General features: G+C 37.7%; 1 protein-coding gene across 2 annotated transcripts in view; it reads left to right on the top strand.

Moving 5' to 3' along the window:
• edil3a (EGF like and discoidin domains 3a) overlaps nt 1–14,276 on the top strand; it is a 125,904-nt gene extending 111,628 nt beyond the window's left edge. For both annotated transcript variants that reach the window (XM_087794417.1, XM_087794425.1), the window contains 2 exons: nt 383–538; nt 11,483–14,276. In XM_087794417.1, coding sequence (XP_087650543.1) covers nt 383–538; nt 11,483–11,632 — 306 coding nt within the window. In that variant the 3' untranslated portion in view covers nt 11,633–14,276. The remainder of the gene's footprint in view (nt 1–382; nt 539–11,482) is intronic.
• Nucleotides 14,277–14,721: the final 445 nt, after the last annotated feature.

Below are 14,721 nucleotides of genomic sequence, written 5' to 3'. Positions count from 1 at the left end.
AACCTGGAAATGTCAATAAAAGAGTGTGTATATTTACTGCCTGGCTTGGGTGTGCTGTAAATTGTTTGCAACAAATGAAATCCTATTAAAAATTAACTCAAATGGAGCTGTCAGACTCTCAGAAGCTGCTGCTGCATGCAGTTTGTGTTCCGCTGAAGCAAAGCCGTTAACTTAGCCGCTCTGTTCACCAGCGTGTGAATAATTGAAACCGACTTCTTGCTCCTTACGTCTTCATATGGTAAATCCTGTGATGCCATCAAAAGGAATGAAAATCACTTCTGACTGGGTTTTGATATTTTTAAGTCGCCTTATTCCCACGTGTTTTTTTTTTTTTTTATCTGTATTCTGATCTTCTTTTTCTTTCCCCGTGGCCTCTTCTCAGGTGGACTTGCTGGTGCCGACCAGGATCACGGGCGTAATCACACAGGGAGCAAAAGACTTTGGTCACGTCCAGTTCGTGGGCTCATACAAAGTTGCGTACAGCAATGACGGAGATCGGTGGAACGTGTATCAGGATCAGAAACAGGGGAAGGACAAGGTAAGAAGTTTGACTTCATTCTAGTTCTTCGAATACTTCTGGGACTCCACAAACGCATCATATTTTTGAATTTACCTTTTGCTAGTCAGACTGGCCACTCACTTGCCTACTCTGGATAAGGAACCACCCACAGGTTTTTCGAAGAACAATAAATGAAGCACTACTATTCAAACGGTTTTAATTTTTGCTAGGGACCTGAGGAACATCATTTTCCCACCAGATGTCATTTTAATTGCCCATTTTTACAGGTTAAGAAACATCTGTGAAACTACTAAAAGTGTTTTCGACCTGATATTGCGGCCAAACAAAAACATGGTGTCATAGAGAGATAAAAGAAGAGTAGCTGCTGAAAAAAAGCCAAACATTAGACCAGGGAGGAACCTCACTTTGAGATTCATTTTCGTTCGTGGGTGAAAACCTGTTTCAAATACAGTTCAATGTCTTGGTTCAAAATTGTAAAATTGTAAAATATACTTTAAAAATACACATGGTCTGTTTTTATTGGATAAGTATTACTGTACCTTTTTTTTCTTTTTTTTGCTATAACCCATTAACTAAGAAGTTAAAACATAAATATTACATGGCATGACGTAAACAGATGGGATTAAAATCTTTTGTCTATTTAACTTTAGTCCTTTGACAAAACTATTCCAATCTGGTTTTAGCTTGGATTTCTAAACACATAACTGATACAGTAAGTGGCTCTTCTTTAGGTGCAGCATTGTTAGAATTATTTCCTTTTTTAAAAGGTGAATACATAACATATAACACCAGTAACACACCTGATTAAATTGCAATGTCAAGCAATCATTTTGGTTTATTTTTGACTATGAGTGTAGAACTGTAGCCATTATTTCAACGACACTCAAACTGCTTTTACAAAACTGCTTTTACAGCAGTAGGTCAGGAACGGTGTTTTGATATGAATCAGGAAGATAAACAAACAAAAAAAAAGATCCAAAAAGAGCCTTTTTATCAATCTTTAAACAAAAATAAAGGACAAAGAACAACCACAAAAAAGATTTCCTTCAACGTAGTTATATTGTTGAATGAGAAGAACCAATACTTTATATCAGATGCATAGTGGTTTTATAAATAAAAAACAAACAAAAAAAAAGCTGAAATTGATATCACGTGTAATATGGATCATTGTTATCAGAAATTGGAAGATAATTAATAACATTATTTTCTGTTAAAATAGTGACTTTCAAACTAGTTTTTACGTTAAAGGGTCACCAAAAGAATGCCAAGAAAAAACTTTTTTCCTCATTCTGAACTGAATCAGACCAGCAAGTTGCATTTGTATTACAATGTTGGACCATCTTATCATCATTAAATCTGCTCAGAGCTGATGTCGTGCTTGCAACACACTTAGCCTTAAGGCTTTGTGAGTCGAGCTGTGTAGAAGGAAGTGTGAGTGCATACACTACTTGGAGCCAGTTGTTCAAAACATACAAAACAAACAAGCAAATAAATACACATAAGGGCGTTCCTGGGCAGTGGACTGAGGTTCCTAAATAATGTATAACTCTGGTAAGAAGAAGCTGCCCAGCTCAGAAAGTTTGAAAAAAAAAAAGTGCATTAACTGACAAATCCAGTGAACACTGAAGCGGACTGAAATAGAACCCAGCAAGTGTGAGAAAGCCCAGAATATATAGTGCGAAAATGTCAAATTTGGATTCTGTCTCTTCCTTCTTTCCTTCCTCGTATCGGTTGCTGAAACGAAGCCTGCTCAGTCTCTCACATCGCGCCCCCGCGCTTGTCTGATCAGATAAGACCCAGTTGTCCACCTGATTCACAACTTGTTTACAGTCCTTCAGCAGGCTTGTCCTTGCCGTTTTGTAGGACGGGAGAGAAAAGTGCAGGGTTGTGGCATCTTCGCTCCGAGTTTCAGTCCGTACTAGCCTTCGGCTATGTGGAGGAAAATCTACATTCCGAGGCTTAGACATTATTTAATTCTGCTGTGAATCTGTTATAAGTGATGGGTTGATAATGAAAGAGGTTTGTGGTGATGAAACTGTATCATGATACAGTGCCTAATTTTGAAAGGCCACTAGATGGCACAGTTTGAAAATGATGCCATGTTGCTTTTAGTCAGTAATTTAGAGCCAAAGATTATAAAACGGAGAGCACCACCAACAGTTAAGTCACTGTTAGTGTGTCCCAAATCTTGCTTTTCTGCACTTATATTTTGACTTAACAAGTGTGTTCACACTGAGCAGTGTGCGAAAATGTAGTGCGCTATACACACTCAATTGGCGCACTCAAACAGCCCGAAATGTTCCTAATCGGAAGATACGTCACTACCTTCGAATGGCGGCGGCTGCGAATGACGACGTGAGCAGATATCGCCTTAAATTTCTCAACACACTCAAACATTTTACCACTAAAAAACAAAACACCAACTAGACAGATCCCTGCAGAGAAACCGCGAGAGTGGGCTATGCTTTTTCCCGTGACGAATAAACTATGAAAGCTATAAAATAGGTTGATAATTTGGACTTTTATCTCCATTTTAAAGCTGGAATCGTGTTTCTACGTGAACGTATGCCAGAGCAGGAGCTGTTTGAAAAACATTGAAAAACTTTTTTTTTACCTAATCCCATTCATTTTTTACGGGAAATTTATCGCAGTTTTCAGAAAAATGTATATTCTGGTGAAAAGAATAATAGCAGCGCAAGTCCAATGTTTTGATGTATTTTGTACTGGGTTGCGCTCTGGGATATGGTTCCAGCGATCAGAAAGTCTGAGAATTTAAACTCCCCCTGAAAGCGGAGAACCAGGGGTTATGTTTGTATAACTCTCATTACAGTAGCTCCTAGACCACATAAACATAGACCAGTTCACCTGCTGATGAGTCAAGTGTTACACTAGCCTTTGAGTGTAGCAACTCCTGAGTAATCGGTTCAAAAGATTTAAGAGATACATATAGCTGCGAGCTGAGTTCACTGGTAGGGAGTGAGACGGATTGATGAAGCAGTGGGATTTGTAGCACACGTTGTTGTTTATTGAGTTGGAAAAAGAGTCATTTATTGTAGCAAGTAAGTGAGTCAAGCAGTGTTGTTTTCACAATTCTTTAATGAGTCTGAGAGAAAAACCCTCAATTAGGGTGAACAAAGGACAACTCATTAATAATCAGAAAACTGAATAACAAGAGGAAAGGTTTGTTACGTTACACACTTGATATGGTTTGAAGTTTGAATTTAGCATCTCAATCTCCTCAGTCATGTCTTTGTCCGAGTTCTTATCGAGGACATTAAGCTAAAAAACTGAGTTAATTGAGTCAAAAAACTCACGGTTATTATAAGTAACTTCTAGAAAATGAAAATATTGCTTGGAAAAAGGAACATAAAAAAAGAATTGATATCTAGAGATGGGTAGCGAATAACTGAAATAAAAGTGTTTTAAAAACTTATATATAAAACGAGTTTAAATTGGTTTCCATAATTTAAAAAAACTTGGTGGTTCTATATTGATACCTAGTATAGGTTGCCATCCCTATTCATAATATACTTCTAGGAAATCTACAGCCATAAAATGAAAACAGATGAAGGTTCAAGCCGATATATCATTTCTTGTGTAATCAGACGTAAAGATCACTCGTGTTATAAAACTGCACAGCAGTAAAATACGCTGCAACTCTTAAAAGTCTGAAGGTGACACATTTCATTTTGTCATGCATAGTATTTTGGAAATGCTTCCAAAAGTCTACAAAGTCAGGTTATTATTATAATATTAGTAACTAGCCCAGATTATGTGTCGCCGGCATCACTTTCCCAGTGCAAGCTGCTGATTAAAACGCCGGCTCGGGCGTCGCGTGTACTCGCCGTAAACGAAGGGCACGTTTGGTAATCCTTCGGAGAATGTCAATCAGCGTCTCTGTAGACGGAGCCGAGGGGCTTTTTCAGATGTACGACTCTTCAAGGTGTTTCCCCCTCCTCCTCCACCCATCCCTCTTCAGTCGGCTAAAGCAGCCATTAATGCTAGAGGACACATCTGGCTCCCGAGGCTCCCCTTGCCCCGGCACGATGCTCGGCTTGTGTTTGTGTTTGGTTCGGGCTCAGGTAGAAGCTTCTAAGTATTCTCCTCAGCTCCCCCACTCGTCTCCTGTGTGGCAGAGGCTGCAGGCAGTTAGATCGAGATTGAGAGAGGAGCCTCCGGGAAGAATACAGATGCCGTCAGGGCCGAGGCACAATACAAACCTTGTCGGCGGCGTCTTCTTCTTCTCAGCCGCCGCGACATATATATCGCCCTCGCCGGTCTGACACGACGCGAGCGCATCTTTAAACTTCAATCCGACGCGGGGCTTTAATTATTTCCGCTCGATTTTGACTCCCTCGAGCAGCGGGTCACTTCCTCCCTCGGCCTGACATGTTGTCGCTCCGATATTTACAGTCGGTCAATCCGAGCAATCAAGCTCCGAGTCATCGATTTCTTTTGCGATTGGTTCTCACTTGGGGGTCAAGAAAGGGTTAATTGGCCAGCCAGACTGTAGGGTCAGTTGGGGCCAAAAGGAGCCTCTTGTTTTTTCTTTTCTTTTTGTTCTGGGCAACAAACAAAGCCGTAGAAAATCACTCAAACTGCTCATGTGCAGAGAAAGAAAGCCGTTGAAATGGTTTGGTATTATCTGGACCAGTGGTTTGTAACACATGTTCACAACCATCGCTCACTCCTTTAAACTATTTGTTTGACCCGGGGTTACCTGGGTACGTATGTTTGCTTGGGCGAGGGTATGAAGAAAAAGAATAGCAATGACAGAGGGGTGAATAAGTTCAGGCAGATTATGGACCTTATTATTAAGGTTTAACTCAAGGTGAACCGAAGTCCCAAAAAACAAATGTGTTTATGCTATCCCTTGTTGTGGGTCAAACACATTTGTTTTCTGACCTTTGGGTCACCTTGACCCTGAGATAACACGAGGGTTATGGTATAAATATAATAAAAAACCTTTTTATTTCCCTCAAACCTAAAACATTTGTTAAGTAGTCTTTATACCATATATTTGTTATTTATGAGCTGTTAAAAACAACGTACGTTTCCGACCAATTTGGGAATGAAACAAAAAATTCAACACACAGAAAGCTACGATCAGATAAAATAAGTGAGAACATAGTAAACCATGAGTTTAGATTCAAGCACTAAATAAATATAAATTAAGGATAAGAAATAGGATCAGCTATGTGCTGAAATTGTAATGCATTTTATTGAGCGGTTTGAGAGTAATAATATAGAATTATAGCAGTGCTTTCAGAATATTAAATGGTTACATTTTCCTCTTAAAATATTGTTACTTTTATTTATTTTTAATTGAAATTACCTTTTACCATTTTTAAGTATTTTTAAAAATTAATTTAACTAAATTATTCTATATGAGATGGTTCAATTGATTTGTATTGAATGATTTAATTAAGTAAATAAAGATCTTAATAAATAAGTAAATAATATATTTATTTTATATATACTTGTGTTTTTCAAAAAACATAATTTCAAGTTTAATTAAAGTTTCTTTTGCAAGGTCTGTCATATTGTAAATTACATTAATAAAACACAGCAACAACCGTTAAGAACTTTCTTGTAAGTTGAGTTTATAAAATAAATAAAACCTTCTATCAATTACCGAGAAAATGTCGAGCGTCAGAGCAACAGCACGGGCAGAAATACATTCCATATCTCCGCTTCGTGCAGAAGTTGTGATTCAGCTTTTTTCCGTAGCTGGCAGGACTTGACCTTTCAATAAAGAGCAGTTTTCCTGGTCTCGCAGCAGAGTTCTAGGGCAACACCGGAGCAGGAGGCAACGAGACCCGCTGGCTCGACCTGTGCTCCGGGTTTAAATAATACAAAAGCACTCGTGTACAGGTAAACATGAGCCTTCCCTTTTTCCAACAATGACTGTAGCTCGCTGACAAACATATACAGGACTTCTGTGTCCCAAAAAAAATGACAAAAATAGTAAAAAAAAAAACACAATTGTCAGTTGAATGTATGTATTATTGTAGATGTTGACAAAATCTGTGTGACTTTTACTTCATCCTATTGATCTGTATTAGTATTATTTTAACAAAGATTGAACTAAACAGCAAAACAAAAACTATTTTGAAGAGACAATTAGACACTATGTCGTATGTTTTTATTCTACTTCTCTTATGGTTTATATTTCCATTCATTGTGTTTAAAATAAAATAGTTCGTTTTTTTCTATTAACATGCAAATATTCAAGGCGTTTCAAGTAAACTTGCAATTAAATCTCACGAGATCCTGGCGATGACTGAGGATGAGAGGATACACTTAACTCCAGCAGCTTTTAAAGTTGATGTTTGGACATATTTTGGTTTTAAAACAAACGAAAAGCAGTTACGACTTTGTCGAGAGTCATGTGGGCAGTAAATTCTTAAGTACCTCACAATACTGCAAATATATCCTTGTTTCTACTGTATAACAATATAAAGCAATATATCTTTGCCCCTGTATCGTGATCTATATCGTTTGGGTCAGATTCTTTTCAATACACATCCAAATTCATATGTAAGATTTGTATACTTGTTATTCAGAATTTTCTTAAATGTTTATGTTTATTTTTTGTGGTGTCAGGCAACAATAATATAATATAAAAGTATAATAAAATAAAGGGAAAAAGTAAATGAAGTATTAGGTTCAACAACTTCACTAATTAGAGCCAGGACTTTGTAATTTTTCCTCAAATTAATACAAAATTAGGATATAATATATTTTAATGCATATTCTTAATTACATGTTAGCATTACCAGCTTATATTTTCAAACATTAACTACCTGCTCATTAAGTTTTATGAGATTTACTGTGGGGATTTAGTCGAGTCATAATGAAGTGATTAACCTTAATGAGAGGTTTTTATACTTTATTATAATAGTTTATATACATAAATAAATCTGAATTAAATTCCAGAAGGTTCTTCATAAAAAAGTTTTATTTTTATAATGAACATTAAACAAACAGAGCGTCGACGGAGATGGAGTTTGAATCCAGTCTGAGCGCCGTGTTCGGGCTGGAGATGAGAGAAACATGTGAGACCGCGGCAGAGACATGATGAAATAGAATACAGGATGAAAAGATGAAACGTACAGAAAATAAGGCATGTCTAACCCCTTCGAACTCTGCTCCTGTTCCGTTTCACAACAGGAAGTGATAATGAGGCGTCACACTGAGGTGGCAAAGAATCATCAAGTTCAGTGTAGGTGGCTCGATGGACGGATATCGAATGTACGAAGAGTGACACATAGTTATTTAAAGAGTTTGATGATGAGATTTAAGAAATATTACCAAGTAAATGGTGAATTTATACTTATTAAGCATTTTTTAATGCTTTTTCTTAACCCGTGTGGTATATCAGGGTCAACGTGACCCGGAGGCCTGAGAACAAATGTGTTTGTGGTTTACCTTGTGTTGCTTTTGGGTCAAGGCGAGGTTTGTTTTCGGGCCTCTGGGTCACTTTGACCCAGATACAACACAGGATTTAACAACCAAAGCGATTCACACTTGAGTTACGCATTCACACAATAACACACTGATGGGAGTAGGCTGTGACGCAGCTCAGGAACACATCGCTACAATCTCATCCAGAGTTGGGATTGAACCCGCAACTTCTCAAGGCTACAAGCCAACCTCTCTACCATCTAAGCTACATAAGTGTAAGCTAAGTACAGTAGTAGTACAATAGTAGAATACAACTATATCACTTTAGATTGAGTTAACTAAATATAACTATAGTTTTTGTTGAGCAGCTGGAAAATTGGGAACAATCCTTATAATCCTTTAAGCTAAAAACAACTTTTTCTATGTATAAACGTGAAAATATAAATAAAAAAAACTTAGAGAACATTTGATCTCCATGAAAGTTCACCCCAAACATCAGTAATATTGTTTTGCTTCTAAATGTTTTTTTAGGCGTTGTTTTCGCTACATTTTGGCAAATGAATATAGGAAAAAAAAAGCATGAAAATCAAAATTAAATGCACAAACAACTCGCCACAACACAGACTCAGCTTGGCTTCGGCTATTGTTGGTTTTTTGCTGGTTTTCTGGCTCTTTTTTGAGTAAAATATCACTTGACTAAGTGTACATGCATCAAGTTAAAAATGCAAATAGTGAAAAGCAAATCAAAATAAACCCCTTTTTAGAATCAATAAAACATGAATTCAATACATTTTCATGGTCTCGTGGCTCACTCTCAATGATCATTTTCTGTTTATAAATAGAGTCATGTTCAATTAAACCGCCGTGGTTAGATGAGGCTTGTGCTTTAACTATCTCCTCGACAGAGCCGCCATCACACCCTCAATTAGCCAGACACATGTATCTTTAGTGAAGTGGTCATTCCCGTACGTAAAGTGTCCCGGCGGGCTCGTTTCATCCTAATAAACACAATTCTCTGGTCTATTAGCTGCGGCGCGAAACCCCGAGCCTCGCATGATCAAGAGACAATTACGCACCTTAATCTCACCCTGTTGTGAACCCTTCGAATCAGCTGCTCTTTAACTGTGGCTCTGGTGTGACCTACCACGTTAGAGCGACACCAAGGAGAACATTTTTCTTCTCGCCAGGATTTGACCTCGAAATTGGAACAACTGGAATTTCTTTTCAAAGCTCTATGCTAGCTACAGTCGTGGATCGGCAACTGTTTTTTTTACCCAAACCAATTTCCCTGAAAGCAAAGTTTAATTGACAAAAACAAGAAATTCTAAACTTGGACTATAATTCACTTCGTAATTACACGACTGTGGCGGCCTACACGTTGCAACACTCACAGTAAAAGCAAAACATCCTGCTGTCGAAACAGGCGAGGGCTTTTGTTGCTCGCATGTAAGACCCTTGATAATAGAAGACAAGAATTGGACAATGCTGGCAGGCATTTAATGGAAGCTCAGATTGGCTGCACTTCTTTCAAAAACATTTTCATGCTGCGAGTCTTTGAGGAGCAACTCCGTTTTATTTTGTTTTCCTCTGCCTCGATTTTGGGAAATTTTTTACCCTTTTATGCGATCTTCAAAAAGGTACTTACAAGGTCTTGAAAGCATAATCCATAGCATACTTTTTTTGGCTTCATACCCAAAGAGCAGTTCCATTAACCTTTCCTTGACTTTCGCCTACTTCTGTCGTTAGTTTCAAAGGTCACCAGTAAAATACACTTACAAGTGCTCGAAGGAGCGCATTAGCGCCGGTCATTTTGGGCTTTGTTGTTCAGTTTTATAGCAAGGGTTTGAAGATGAAGGTATGTCAGATGGTGTCGAAGAGAGAAAAAGTGAATACCCTGAAGTTAAATGTCATCTTCTGTACTTTCTTTCTTTAGATGTTCTCATTATTGCCGCATTTACATTGAAACCAAATGGTCGAATCCCTAATTTTGGTACAGTCGGTACGGCTACCTACTCCACTTTTCCCGCTCCTTATTCATTCTCAAACCACACATTATGCCGACCAGGTTTGGCAGAATGGCACCGTCCATTAAACAGTCGGTTGATTCGGCCCATTCTGCTTCAGCCAAACATATCTTGGAACAGCAGCGTATAAATTATCTGACTCACTATCCATTGGATACTCCACTGCATCCAGGGCGATGTTCCAATATATTACCATGTCCCGCACAGTTCCCGGGATCTGGTGCACAACTTTTTGGGATGGCGGGCGAGCAGCTGGCAACCTCCTGAACCTCCCAGTTATTGTGGTCGCTTTTTGCAGTTGAAAATGGTGTCACAACACGATCAGGAGTTTATAATCCATGCGTTTAGACTATTGTAATAGTTTATTTTGGTGTCTAAACATGAAGGAGCTGTCTCGCCTGCAGTTGATACAAAACTCTGCAGCGAGAATTCTGACCCGCTCTAGTAGGAGAACCCTCCAGGCTGTTGCTCCTAAGCTTTGGAACGATCTTCCTCGGTGTTTGATGGATCTACTGACTCCTTCAACAAACATCTCAAGACCTTTCATTTGTGTAGACATATTCCTAATCTTCTGGAACTCCTTTGTTTGTCTAATGTATCTTGGCATTTAACAGTTTTTAAATGTGTAGTTTCTTTAAATGTCTATTGCTTTTGTTTGTTCAGGCACTTTGTGACCCTTGTCTACAAAGGCGCTTTACAAGTAACTATTACTTACTTACTTACTTAAGTACTTAGTTACTTACTTACTTACGTACTTACTTACCTACCTACCTATCTACCTACCTACTTACTTACCTACTTACCTACCTACCTACCAAATACCTACCTACTTACTTACCTACTTACTTACCTACTTACCTACCTACTTACCTACCCACACACCTATCTACCTAACTACTTACTTACCTACTTACCTACCTACTTACCTACCCACTTACCTATCTATCTAACTACTTACTTACCTACTTACCTACCTACTTACCTACCTACCTACCTACCTACCTACCTACCTACCTACCTACCTACCTACCTACCTAGCTACCTACCTACTTACTTACCTACTTACTTACTTACCTACTTACCTACCTACCTACATACCAAATACCTACCTACTTACTTACCTACTTACTTACCTACTTACCTACCTACTTACCTACCCACTTACCTATCTACCTACCTACCTACCTACCTACCTACCTACCTACCTACCTACCTAGCTACCTACCTACCTACCTACTTACTTACCTACTTACTTACCTACCTACTTACCTACCTACCTAACTACTTACTTACCTACTTACTTACGTACTTACTTTTTTATTGTGGTAGCTTTTGCAATCAAAATTAGTCACTGGATGGTGACGAAGGAGGGTTCAACAACCGATTCTAACACATCCTCATGACAATTGCAAGTGTGTTTGTCCTACACAAAATCACCGCGGTTACCTACTTATCCTGCTGATACAGCCATCGTATAAGAAGAGCATTATATTCATGAACTAAACCTTCCATTTTTTTTATGTCTTCTCAGGTGTTCCAGGGGAACTTCGACAACGACACGCACAGAAAGAACGTAATAGATCCCCCCATCCTCGCCAGATTCGTGCGGATTCTTCCGTGGTCATGGTACGGCAGGATCACTTTGCGTGCAGAAATACTGGGATGCACAGAGCACGATTAAAAAAAAAACCCTTCATCTATTTTCCCTCCTTCAATCCCTTTTCCCCTCCATACTGGAGTATCTTGCCCTGGTATCCCGAAAAAGAAACTGTGCAACCTGTAAAAAGAAATTTCCAGTGGATTTTTCAAGAATTTGTGTTTTTAGTTTTAGTGGGTTGCGTTTTTGTTTTTGTACAATCATTTGAACACCTCCTTCACTTTTCTTTTTTTTTCTCCTAATTTAAGCGTGTTCTCTTGTCTTTCTATTCAACGATTTTATCATCCTGTTCGGAATGAACTGTAACATAGAACCGTATAAGGGCGGGGCCTCGGGTGTCACTTGTTGCCATGGGAGCTATTGTACAACGTCACTTTTGAACGAAAATGTGAAGTCTGTCAGATGTGCGTCATTGAACACCATTAACTAACTACCATCCAGACATGAATAATCCATCGGTGATACCACGTCGTGATCACTCCTCATCCAGTTATCAAACATGCACTTCCTCCAGCTTTTGTTCCGACCAGGTCTCAGCATCGATGAAAATGTTGTGTATAATATGTAAAAGACGACAAACTGCATGGTGCGTGATTTATTAGTGTATATTATAACAAATCGATTTAAAATTCTCCAGCCCTGGGCAACAGCTTTGAGTTAGACGAGGCCTATTTTTATCTGCATTTTTAATTCGTTCTGAAACACAGCAACACTCTGCAAAAAAAAAGGAAAAAGAAGAGTGAGGCGGTGGACAAACACAACTGTGGTTCTGCTGCGCTCGCACAGGCTGTCAGATGTTTAAAATGTCTTTTTTGGAGTCTTAACTAATGGTCCACCTTTTTTATAGGCAATATATTGCTCATTCTTTTGTGTGTTTATTTATTGTCGACACGTGAAAAGTCTATGTTGTCTAGAAAAGTTGAACCAACTAAGAAGCTCAGGATAGATCATTTATTGTCGACCACCTTTCCAAGACGTGCACTGTGTGTGTCACTATGATTTGAAGTATATGTACAATGAGTGTGTATTTAAGAAGACAAATGTTAACAAGTTTGGGACGTCAGTGGATCGATTCGAAGAAGAAAGACAACCTATAAAAAAGCAGTGACGTTTTGAGGAAGCTTCATGAAGCGGTGTCTTTCTTTTTGGAGCCACTAGATGGCACTCTCTACTCTACAATGTATTGCGATTAAAATTCTAATTTTTAAACTTAGGGCGCCACCTACTGATCTAAAATTAAAAAAACATGAAGCTTCATCAGCCGAAAACATTGAAACTATTTTCATGCCTTTATGAATATTTTAAGGCTTTTAATAACAATAGTGTTACATGGTTTGAATCACTTATCAAAAAAAATGTTTTTGGCAACAGCTCAATTCTATTTTTAGTGCAAGTACAGTAGGATAAATGGAACACATCAGTGAGTTCTTATACAACTGCAGATTGAAAACCCAGCTCAACACCAAAGTAGATAAATGAGTGCTTCAGTCCACTAGAAAAAAATCTTCAAAATATGAGCTTACCTTCACTTGCATTTTATTTTTGTTTATAATAAATTGCATGTAAAATCAAGAAAGTGTCTTTTATCCTTTAAAATCGGGGAGGAGTTCAATTAATTGAATCTCTCTTTATTAATTCAATAAACATTCATAAAGCATCAGACTACGAAAGCAACTGAAAATATATAGCGATAAAATGATCTGATGACCTGAATGATCTAATTTTCTAACAATACATTTTAAAGTTTATGTTTGGTCTTTTATAAGGAGCGGCATGATGACAACAATATTTGAGCGTCAGGTAGAATTCATAATTATTAATAATTATACAATGATTATTGAATGAGTGAATAAAAAAACATAAATCAAATATATATAGTTAAATGAATAAATAAACATGTTTATTATAATGACATAAATGGGATGTTTGCTGAAGAGCGATGCCTATGATAATAATATTTTCTATATTTTTCTTTGAATCTTATATTTCAAAATATTTATATTAAAGATTAAATCCTTCTTATGATGTAACAAAAGGAAAACTAATATGCTTATCAGTACATTTAAACCCTAAAGTTGTGCTTTTTTCACAGAAATAATTGAACTAGCAATACACACAAAGATAAGTTGATCTCTATGTAGAATAATAATGTATGTTGTATTAAACTGTGCTACAGTGAGCTAAAGCTAAATCTGTTGCCACTGATCAGAACAGCTAGAATATGGATCATGGTCATAATTCAATGGTTTATTTCAAATATCAGTTTTCCGGCTGCAGCTTGCGGCCTGATGTGTGGTCGGCCTGAACACTTAAAGAACGTTTGCATGATGTATGAGTTTAAAATGTAAAAAAAAAAAGAAAAACAAATGTCCGAAGGCACTTTTTATTTTTCCACTTCACAAAAAATCCAAAACTTTGTCCTCGTTTGTCTCGTGCTTTGTAAAAGTTCATCTCGTCATGTGTAACGGATATAAAGGGGAGAAAAACAAGCCACCTCGTCCTGTATTTCTGCGTCACAGTCAAAGCGCTCGGCCAATCAGATTCATGGAAATAGTACAGATGCTAACGCTGGTTGTGGTTCTAAGACGAACTGTGTACAGACGGAAAAGAATGATGCTTCTACAGCTATTTCTCTTTGACAAATAAAAACATGTCTGTGAAAATCAAATGCTTGATTTGTTTTGTTTTTTTCGTGTGTGCATGTGTTTCAGTGTTGTGTATTTTCTCACGAGTGATGCTGGTTGAGATTAAAACAGTGTGTGATATTTACCCGGCGTGTTTCCTGTTTGTGTAGCATGTTAGCTTTTTAGCTTCTGCTACAAACAAGCTTTAAATATTGGCCTATATATATTAATTTTTTATGGAACACTTCCTAACGTCTAGGCTTTAATACAAAAGGGACGTTACAGACGAGCACCATGGAGGTAATTTGATGTTTTTAAGTTTGTCTTTTTGGATGAAGAGGGTGAAGAAAATTGGGCAGGGAGTTCCAACCTGTAATTCTTAAATAAAAAATGCACATTACTCTGAAAATAATCCCAACCCTTAGTCGACATGAGTGTGAGTAGAAAATTGGGGAAGTTCTTTATTTTGGGTGAACTCTATGTTGTTCC

Source organism: Callionymus lyra, chromosome 1, assembly GCF_982586985.1.
Source record: "Callionymus lyra chromosome 1, fCalLyr1.hap1.1, whole genome shotgun sequence".
Lineage (NCBI taxonomy): Eukaryota > Metazoa > Chordata > Actinopteri > Syngnathiformes > Callionymidae > Callionymus > Callionymus lyra.
This window is presented reverse-complemented; position numbering and strand designations above follow the sequence as displayed.